This window comes from Pseudonaja textilis, chromosome 15 (assembly GCF_049901715.1).
Source record: "Pseudonaja textilis isolate UNSWEBS1 chromosome 15, rPseTex1.2, whole genome shotgun sequence".
Taxonomy (NCBI): Eukaryota; Metazoa; Chordata; class Lepidosauria; order Squamata; family Elapidae; genus Pseudonaja; species Pseudonaja textilis.
This window is the reverse complement of record NC_142004.1, coordinates 11,359,684-11,369,780: the sequence shown is the minus strand read 5'-3', so window position 1 is coordinate 11,369,780 and position 10,097 is coordinate 11,359,684. Positions and strand designations below refer to the sequence as shown.

The 10,097-nt window shown below is 54.9% G+C and overlaps 1 protein-coding gene across 2 annotated transcripts; it reads right to left on the bottom strand.

Annotated features, from left to right (window-relative positions):
• Window positions 1-1,992: 1,992 nt before the first annotated feature.
• GUCD1 (guanylyl cyclase domain containing 1) lies at window positions 1,993-10,094 on the bottom strand. 2 transcript variants are annotated; one of them, XM_026717064.2, is made up of 5 exons: window positions 9,732-10,094; window positions 8,973-9,138; window positions 8,550-8,641; window positions 4,752-4,993; window positions 1,993-4,538 (listed from the first exon to the last, which is right to left on the bottom strand). In XM_026717064.2, exons 1-5 carry the CDS (start codon window positions 9,965-9,967, stop codon window positions 4,447-4,449), a joined length of 828 nt encoding a protein of 275 aa, XP_026572849.1. In that variant the 5' UTR covers window positions 9,968-10,094; the 3' UTR covers window positions 1,993-4,446. The 2 variants fall into 2 exon arrangements, with proteins under 2 accessions (XP_026572849.1, XP_087769643.1); XM_087913517.1 differs by having other exon boundaries at window positions 9,928-10,090.
• Window positions 10,095-10,097: the final 3 nt, after the last annotated feature.

The window sequence follows — 10,097 nt, the reverse complement described above, 5'->3', positions numbered from 1 at the left end:
GATAAAGATCTGGTAGATGATGCCAAGGAGAGAGAGACCCTGAAGTGGGGAGGGATGGAACCCAGAAGGCAGGAATCTGTTTCCACGCAGGATCTCCAGCGAGAAAGGGCAGAAATTAATGCTTCATTGAGGCAACAAGCACAAAACACCTAGAACAGGATGGAGATGATTACTAATGAAATAATATTTCATTGATCCTCATCTGAATATGTGCGTTATTCAGGTGACTGTGGGGGCACGAATGAACCTCCAGGTGGTCTCGGCAATTCTCAGAGAGAGTACTAAACGACCGGATGACTGCAAGGAATATAAATCCTTCCATCCTCCACCATTTGGTCAGAAGTGAGGAGGCTTCTTGGATGGGAAGTGAAACGACTTCCAGGGAAAAACAAAGTCCAATTGTCTTTTGAAAAACAAACAAACGTGCCTTTGGAACATTTATGAAATGCATCTGTATCCCAATTCGCAGCAACACTGGGTGTTTTGCAAATTGCTTAAAACATTGAAAACAAAAAAGAGGTTGAATGAAGATGGCAACATGCCAAAAACAGATCAGAGCGAAGGGAATCAGCACGCACACACGCACACAGCCCAAAGGGAGCTCCAGGCCAAAGCAGGGGTGGGATTCTACCAGTTCGCACCTAGCCGCTAGAACCGGTTGTTAACATTTAAGCAGTTCGGAGAACCGGTTGTTAGAAGAAATTGCTGGCCTAATCCTGTAAGGAAGGCAGGAAGGAAACATTCTGGTGTTGCTTACAGAAACTGCCTCTCCGTTAACCCTTATTACATTCTTGGCAGGACTAGACTTCTTGTCTCAGGAACTTCTCTGGAGTTTTTTCCCCCTCCTTTGCTGGTACTTTGCTTGTGTGGAGTGACCATTCAAAGTTACAATGGCACTGAAAAAAGTGACTTATGACCATTTTTCACACTTACAACTGTTACAACATCCCCACAGTCATAAGGCCAGGCGAGGAGATGCGTGCCTCGATGTGGTATTGAGTTGGCCACACCCAGCCAATAACATGGCCACCAAGCCATGCCCACCATCTAAGCCACATCCACAGAACCAGTTGTTAAAAGTTTTGAATCCCACCCCGGGCCAAAGGCCTCGCTTGGTCCAAGGAGGAGAGAAAAATATGGGTGAACCAAACTGGGCTGGTGGCCCACAGCTCAGCACAACTCCCCCAGGGAATTGCACAGGCCAAGGTGAGGCTCTTGGTCCAGAATGCAGAGATAGGACCTTCCCAACCACGAGACGGTCAGTGGGCTGTGTTCGTGGAAAGGCAGGATGGTTGGGGGTGGGTGGGCTTCCATTTGGCTTCCTGCATGGAGAAGCAGGTTGACCCCCATGCCACCCCGGCCTGGCCCATGTCTCCCTGCCCTCTTCCAAGCCCAGCCTTCTGCAATGGTTCCTAGCTGCTGGGCTCTGCTGTTCCCTTACTCCCACCTCAAGAACCAGCCTGGCAGCTGCCCTCTGGGGACCCCTCACCTGCCTTGGAAGGAGGGATAAGCAAGAGGCAAAGATCCTCCCTTGCATTCCCACGGTGGGCAGGTAATCAGGCACGGGGGATACCTATTGGCCAGGTGTTACCTGGTGGCTTTGGGTGCCTCCTTTTTCCAGGTTGAGTTTGTCCCCCTTGAGCACTCGCTGCTCCTCAGGACTCCCTCTAGGTGCTGATTGTGCTCCGCCACCATCTACGAGCCCCCAAAGCGCCTTTTGCTGCACTGCGGACGGGCTGAGCGCTCGGTGGCAGCTGCTTCATAGCAGCCAGCCATTCGCCCTTATTTGGGGGCGATGAATCTCCCCTGGTTTTCCCTAAAGAACCAAACTGCATCTCCTTGAAAGACGGGTTTTCCTTCTACGCTCCAGGAAGCAGCCAAGCATTAGCCCAGAAAAGACCCACCACAAAGACCTGAAAGAAAAGTCAGCAAACGTTTCCTTATTTAGCCGCCTCGCCCACCCCCTCTTAAAAAGAAAGAAATCTAAGCAGGTTCAAGAAAGCAGGCTTTATATCGAGTGATTTACAAACATACTTTTGTCTATAAAACTTATTTTGCAGTTGTTTTTTTTTTCCCTTTAACTGTCACGTGGTCATGAAGTTTGCATAACATTTACTTGTTCAGAGCACCCGAATGAAGAGAAAGCGTGCAGGGCCCAGGCAGGCCTTGCGCTGACTTCCCCAATGCCTCTGCCCCCTTCCCAAGAGGGGCAACCCCCCCGCACCCCCAGCCCCTTCTCTTCCACCAGCAGCTCAGCCAGGAGCAGCTCTGCCCTCTCAGCCGGCAAGGCAGAACTCAAAGAGCCTCCCGCAGGTTCGGCACCAAGACTGGGGAGCCTCCCCCAGCGGCCTCTAGGGTGGCTGGCGCATCATCCCGTGCCTGGAGGATGCTCAGCCCTGTGAAGACGGTCCCTTGCAACCAAGCGATCCTTCCAGCGGGTGGAGCTGCATCCTCACCCGTGTTAAGAAGGAATTGGCTTAGGAAAGCGGCTGCTGTGCTTCGGCTCGGCTTCGTTCAGAGGGAGCCCCCCCCCAAAAAGCGGCTCCCTTAAGCTGGAGACCAGGAGAGCAGGCGGCCATGTTCAGCCTTTACTACTTAGGAACGAGACCAATGCGACGAGCAGGCAAGACGGAAATAACAGCACTGAAGCAATACTAAAGGTTTTGACAGCCGGACTCCTCCCTCCCCGTGCAGGAGTCTTGAAAGCGGCCAAGGTTGGAGACCCCCTGTCTGGATGGAAGCAACAATGCCCCCCCCACCCCATCTGATAACGTGTCCCTTGTCTTGCCCGCTTCCATCGGCTCCTCCCCCGACTCTCTTTCTTTGGGCTAGAAGCGTCGCTCGGATAACTGAAGACGCTTCCCATTCCTATTCTCTGCCATTAATAGGCACTTACAAGGATCTGACCACAGAAGAGACATATACAGCACAGAGTTATTTCAAGCCACACCCAGCTGAGAGCAGAGACCGATGTGGTGTGTTGAGGTAGAAACCTGGGCCTCCCAGAGGGGCACACAGCTCTTCCCCGCCCAGCAGGTGATGCCAAGGAGCCGGATTTCCAGCCCAAGGCAAGTTCCCTGCCCGGCAGTAGGAGCTCTCCCCACCCCCCTTTCTCCTGAACGCATTTTGGCCCTTCGTGGGGCCGAAACGGATCACACTGGGACGGCCGCTTTAACACTGGCAGAGCAAGCTCGGGGTCCGGAGTGGCCGTTCCCTGGGCAGCTAATTTGGGGCAAAGGGCGGGACGCAGGCGCACAGCTTCGCTCAGGGGGGCAGGCGTTAAGGCCGGCTCCAAGTGCGGCCCCTTCGGGTCGATGGTGCTCCGAGGGCAGTCTTCTCCTGGCTGCGTTGGGAGGAAGAGCTGGCTGCACCCCGCAAAGGTGAGCCTCGGGTGAGCCTCAGGAGGGAAACGCTGATGAACCAGGACGGGGACGCAGCTGCGGTCTCTGAAATGCCCTTTTTTAAAGGCGGGATTAAGCAGAATCCGTGGTAGCAGCCTCCCACGAGCAATCGAATCACCAATTCAACGGACGTTATTCAAAACGATCGATTGACAAAAAGTGCTGATTCACCCAATCCAAAAACCCGAAAGGAAGGATTTCAGTCCTCTGAGAAAACCTTTTCCAAAAAGACGCCCGTCTTCTGCCAACACGGCCAAACCTCTGTCTCCCCTGAAAAAGCCCCCCGAAGGTGGGAGTCACTGGCTGCGGTGACTGGGGGGGGGGTGTTGGCGTTGCTTCTGGGCATGTCCCGCTTTGAACTCTGCTTGGTTAGACTTTGTTGATGCCTCTCTTTCCTTTCTGCCTCCTCCTCCTCCTGTGGCTCAATTGATTGGCTTGATTTTTATCAGCAGATTAAAAAAAAACTGGGTGAAGGATAGCTAGGAAGGAGCAGCCGCTCTTCGGGGCCCGCTGAGTTTCATTCCTGCACCTCAAAGCTCCGGGGGTGCAAAAGTAAAGTACGGATTCGCTTCTTCCTAGGGCAGCCGCAGCAGCAGCCTGGCTGTGAAGCGGGTGAAAGCCCGGCCAGAGCAGATCAAGAGAGCCGGACTGACGGCTCAGAGGGAGGGAGGGCGGAGGGAGGGGTGCAGGCTATGGGCTGGATCTGGTGACAGCATCAGGACAGAGCGCAGTCGTCGTGTTTCAGAGTTCAGTCTTCTTTAGGGAGGGGGACTGGCCAGGTTTTAGCCTGGGGTCAGAATTGGGACACCCCTGCCCCCCCCAGCAAAATCACCTGGGGTCCTCAGACAGACCCCAGCTGGAAAACGCACTTTGTTATGCATGGTGACTGCAATGGACATTCTGCTTCAAGGTGGCATAAAATACATTCTCCCCCCTCGAGCCCAACGCCTCCGCTGCTTCCAACCCGGTGTAGTCCAGGAGGGGAGGCCTCCGAGTCCTGAGATGGCTGCCGCCATGGCGGTGATTGGGAGCCCCAGCCGGAGGGTCAGCTGTTTTGGTAGATGAACAGGATGTCCTGGTCTGTGCCGTAACTGGTCCTGGCTTCCTCAAAGTTATGGATGCTGGTGCTGCATGTTCCTGTGGGGTGGACCCAGAGTCAAGACACGGGCGGCTGTCCAGGACTCCACAGCCCAGCCTCCCTCCTGCCACCACCGTGGCTCAGCCCCCTGGTGGAGGGAATCGCCTAACCGCACCACACCGCCCGAGGAATCAGGGGCCCAGAGGGCTGCGGGGGGGGGGGGACCAAGCGCGGCTGGAGGCCAACACCTGGGCAAGGGCGCAGTTACTCACGGTCTGCATAGGCAGGGTTGTTGTAATAAACGCACTCCAAAGCTCTGTTGTAGCCACACAAGACGATGAAGTGGCCCTGGTAGTCGGGGCTGCGGCAGAAGCACTTCTGGCCGATGGGCAGAAAGCAGCAGTACTTGACCGAGCTGGAGCAGAGGTCGCACAGCAGCAAGACAGCGTTGACCAGCACGATGGCGATGTGGCCCTGCGCGAGATGTTCCTGGATGTCCCCGATGGTCACGGTGCTGCCGGAGAAGGGATCCGGAGTAACTTTACTGGCACTCTGAATGTGCGCTAATCGGCGTACATTAAAATGGGATGTTGCTGCATAGACCCCTTCCAAGGGCCTCCCCCTCCAACGTACCCTACAGAAACCCGTCTAAATAAATAAATGTTTATAGCCACGTATATTATATGACGCAGAGAAACAACACAGTCCAGTTCGGATGTATCCACGCGCATGGCGAGAGAAACGAACCGTGCGAGTTGACCAGGCGGATGGCCTAGGGAGCAAAGCTGTTCCAGATCCTGGAAGTCCTGCTAGAAACACTTCAAAACCTCCTCCCACCCCCCAGAGGGGAGCAACAGAAACGGAGACCCTGGAATGGGTTTGTGGGGTCTCTAACAATGCTTCAAACTCTAAGCACATAACACTTATAAGCGGTCAGTATCCTGACTAGTGGGAAATAAGCGTTCTATAACCTTCTCTGCTATCCTCACCACTCTCCGTAGGGACTTTCTATCTGAGGCACTGCTGCCACGAAACCAAACAGGGGTGCAGTTTGTTAAAACGCTCTCAAGTGTGCCTCTGTAAAAAGTGGCCAGGACAGAAGGAGAAAGAGGTGCTCTCCTCATTCAACGCAGGAAATGCAGGCTTCACTAAGGATGACGTGCGGAGAGAACAGTTCAGACTGTTACTTATCTGCACCCCCAGATACTTAATACCGTTGTCCACCTCTACGGCTGCATCCTTGCTGCTGAGTGGAGTATGACCCTGCCGGCTATTTCTAAAATCTACAGTGATCTCCTTTGTTTTATTAGCCCTTAGAACCAGGTTACTTTTATTGCACCAATCCACCAGAGCCTTCACCTCTTCCCTATAAGCATCTTCACCACTGCCGTGTCGTCTGCATATTTCACAATATGATTTGTAGCAGATTTGGCACAGCAGTTGTGGGTCCTCAAGGTGAACAGTAGCGGGCTCAAGACACAGCCCTGTGGGGAAAGAGACTGGAAACTCTGCTTCCAACTCGCACAAACTGGGGCCTACATACGTAAGTTTCTTGTATCTACAGACAGACGTAATGTTTTTCTGCCGCTTTTTCTCCTGAAAGTTAAAAGAAGGGAACGAGGAGCATTTCCTGGCCCTCAAAGTTACGGGCTCAGGGGTCTTCCATCGTTGTTTCTCGCAGGGGTGGAGGTCCTGAGGGAGGCTACTCACATCCCCCACTGAGGCCTGCAAGAGAGATGGCAGCTCAGCCGTGACTTGACAAGTGTCAGATGTGCACATCCCTCACGGCACGTCCTGCGCTCCACAATACGTCAGAGGTGTCTGCAGTTTGAACGGTTACTTACACACGCTCCCTCTTTTGCTAGCAACTGTTTACGTTTAAAAAAAAAAAGCAAGATGAAAGTATACAATAATTTAACGCAATACGTCTACCATTGTGAACGGAAGCAGAGCACACCTCCCAATCCCCAGGTTCCATTAAGCACAAGGTGGATTTTTCATTTGCACCAGAAGCCGTTTCTGGTCCTGTTCTACTTAGCTAGAATCCTGCCCCGCTTCAGGGTGCACAGCCTGCTACTCTCTCCTGTGTGTGAACGCGGAGACCCATAAGGCGTAAGAACAGGGGGCTTACCTGTAACTGTGGTTCTTTGAGTGGCCATCTGCCATCCCCTTGCCAAGAAAGTTCTGCGAGTAAAAGACCACTGTGTTAGTGCACAAGCCCGAGATAAGAGGGAGGGAACTTCCTCCGACAGAGGCAGCTGTTCCACTGCAGCTCCCTGCCCAAAGGCCGAGTTAGGCCCCGACGGAGCTTTCCAACGTCAGCCACGCAGGCTGGAAGCCCCTCCAGGGGAATCTGCAGATGACCACTTAAAGAACCATCAGGATCTTCCCTGCGTGAAACGTGTGCACCCCATCCTGGCCATGCCTGCGGTCCTCAAGATGGAGGGACAGTCGCCAGTGAAACAGAATAACCGCTCAGTCAGGCAACCGTCATTCAGTTCCCATATTTGGGGTAGAATCCCAACAGCAACCGGAGACAACCCTGCCTCTCTTGAGTAGATATTCCCCTCTGAAAGGAAGCCAACCCACAAACTCCTTCCTGCTTCTAGTCAGAAAAACGGACCTACCACCACCCTCAAAATAAGCCGATCCCCAAATGCCTGGCAGGTGCCTAGGGGTGCACACCCTTGGATGTTTTATTTCAAACTACTGCATACCGTGCTCCAGAAATTCTGCCAAACTGTTACGCTAAATGCAAGATTTGGGAAGAAAACAAAACCTGAAATGTTTTGTTGAGTTTCCACGTTTAGAAGAAAGTCAGTCTGGCCTAGTGGTGAAGGCACCGGGCAAGAAAGCAGGAGGCCAGGAGTGCAAGTCCTGCGTCAGCCAGGAAAAGTGGGTTTGGGTCAGTCCCTCTTTTGGCCCAACCCACCTCACAGGGTTGTCGTGGGGAAAGTAAGAGGAGGAAGTGGCAGAAATGCCATAGTCTCTTGCTTGAGCAAGGGGTGTGTGTGTGTTGGACTAGATGACCTATAAGGTCTCTTCCGACTCTGTTATTCTATAAACACTGCCACCTTCTTTGTAAAAGTAATGGAGGCAGGATAGAATTAAATAAAAATAAAAGCAGAAACCGGAGGGTTTTTATAGGGAAAAAACAGGCAGGTGTGGTTCAACTCCGAGTAGTTCCCAGGGTGGAATAACCACCTGCTTTCTTTCTGTCCTCCAATCCCCTCAGCACTTTCCTCTCTTCCCTTGAGCTACCGCCAGGTCCCAACAGCAGCTCATCCGTGGTCTGCATGACCCTTCCTCTAGTCCCTGCCCCCGACAGCCTCCCTGCTGCTCTTACCGCCTCCCCCGCCTCTCAAAACCAAAGAGCCTCCTTCCAGCCTGGGCCTGCACCAAAACATCTTCACGTCTCTATTTGAGCTCAAGTTACTTGAAACCACCTGCTCTGTCTATAGGTGGATTGGTGCGTGGAACCTTTTGCCTTTTCCTACAAGTATTAAGTGGGCTCTCCATCCTTCCCTTCCTGTTCTCAAGAAGAAGGGCTGGGGACCGTCCCTCCTTCTCCAACTCTTCCTTTCCAAGTGAACAACCACCCTAGGCCTTGGGGTGTCCCTTAGGGATGCCCATTCCAACCCAGGGGATCCACAACTTGTGAGAAATGAAGGTGCGGGAAGAATCGCAAGTGGCAGGGAAAGCAGTCCAGCCGAAGCTGGTCATCTTTCGCTAATGGGAACCCCTGGTCCAGGCAGAAGCAGGTTAGGAATGCCATCCTTTATGACGCCCGGCGCTTTTAATGGGAGGAAAAAAACCAGCCTCAATCACACTGCACCCTTCGGCTCAGCGCACCCCATTCATCTCAGGCAGAGTTATTTCCCAGCGGAAGATTTCAATCCCTGCATCCCAAAGGACCGTCAGTTCTCATGACCACACACTAAGAAATCACAGGAAAGTGATGCAGGCTTGTTTGGGTTATAACAGACCCCCGTGGATAAACAGCTCGGGGGCTGTGCTTAAACCGCTGTGTGCTAGAAAGAAGGAAGGAAAATCATCCGCAAAGAGCTCACCGTTTTTCCACCAGCACCTTGCAGGCTTTTGCTTGGGCAAATAGTTGGTTTACACGGTTCTCCTCTGTGTCAAAGTGTTTTCTATAAAAAGACTAAAGACAAGGAGCCATGTCAGGTGACAAACTCTTCTCCTGGCGGAAGGCCCAGGGAGGGGTTGCTAGGATGTGTAAGGGGAGCCTCCCCCCTCTGCCTCCCCCAAGAGAACACATGTGGGGGCAGCCGCCTTGAATCAAGCCTGCCAATGAAGGTCATCTTGGAAGGCTTTGAGGCATCCTGTGAGCAAAGGGCAAACCCAGCGTTGAGGCAACCCATCAGTTGCGCAACAAACGGCCGCAAGTGTGCGAGTACCGCTACGCCCCTTAAGAGTGTGTGTCCTTCTAGAGCCGCCTTTGTGTCTGGAGCAGCAGCGCCCAAACAAGCTACCTGGTTTTTGTAGCCCTTGTCCACGCCCAGCGTCTGGGTGCAGAACAGATGCTTCACCCCAAAGTGACGCATCAGGTACGCCAAGTCAATTGTCCAGATACTTTTGGTCAGCTGGAGGTCCCGGACTGCTCTCTGGAAGTCGTCGTCGTTCAGCAGGTCCAGGTACCTGAGGCCAGGTCAGATTTTTGTGGGGGGTGGAGGGTTGGGTGGGAACCAGGGTGGGCATCAGAGGCAAAAGGAGGAGATAGAAAGGGGGAAAAAGGCAGTTTGCAGTCAAAATAGCCGTTTCCTTCTGGGGACCAGGACTGGCCAGCCAAAGCAGAGCCCCCCACTTTCCCCCTCCCTCATCTTCAGCTCAGGCAGAAGCTCAACAGACAAGCTGGGCCTGGGCAGAGCGGGGTCCACACGTAATGAAGCCCCCGGCCTCCCTCTCGGGCACAGGGCCCACCGGGCTTCGCTCTCGCTCGGAGTCCCAGCCGCAAGGGAGACCCAGCAGCTCGGCCTTCCAGAGGCTGCCCACTCGCCTCGCCAGCTCTCGTCTCAGCAGCCTCTTCCGCCTCTGCCAGGCGTCGTCTCTGCGGGTCGGGGCTCCGCGGAGGAGAGGAGGGGAAGACCGGGCACCCCCCCACCCACCCAGCCCCGGCTTAAGGGGCGAGGACTGCGAGTCCCAGCATGCCCCGGGCAGCGGGCGGGAGGGGGGGGGCGCAGGGCCTGGCGGGAGGGGCATGCCGGGAGTTGCAGTCCCGTGGGAAGACTCACCGCAGCGCCATCCTGGAGCAGGCCAGCCCGCAGTCCCAGTGGTAGAGCTGCTGCAGCGCCGGCACCTTCAGCTGCACCGCGTCCCCGGCGCCCTCGGCCGCCGCGTCGGCAAGGGCGGGCAAGGGCAGGGGGCCACGGAGCTCGGCCGCTTCTCTCCCGGCCGCGCAAGAGGACGCCCCCAGCCCGGAACACCCACCTGAGGGAGGCGCGGCGGCCTCCTCGGCCGGGCTCTTCATGGCGCTGGCGGGGCCGAGCCCGGGCGGGGGTCGTCGCGCGCGCGCGCGGGGCAGGCCGAGGAGCGCCGCTCCTCTCCCGCGGAGAGCGGCGCGCCATAGAGGCGGAGGGGCAGAGCGTCGCGCGCGCGCG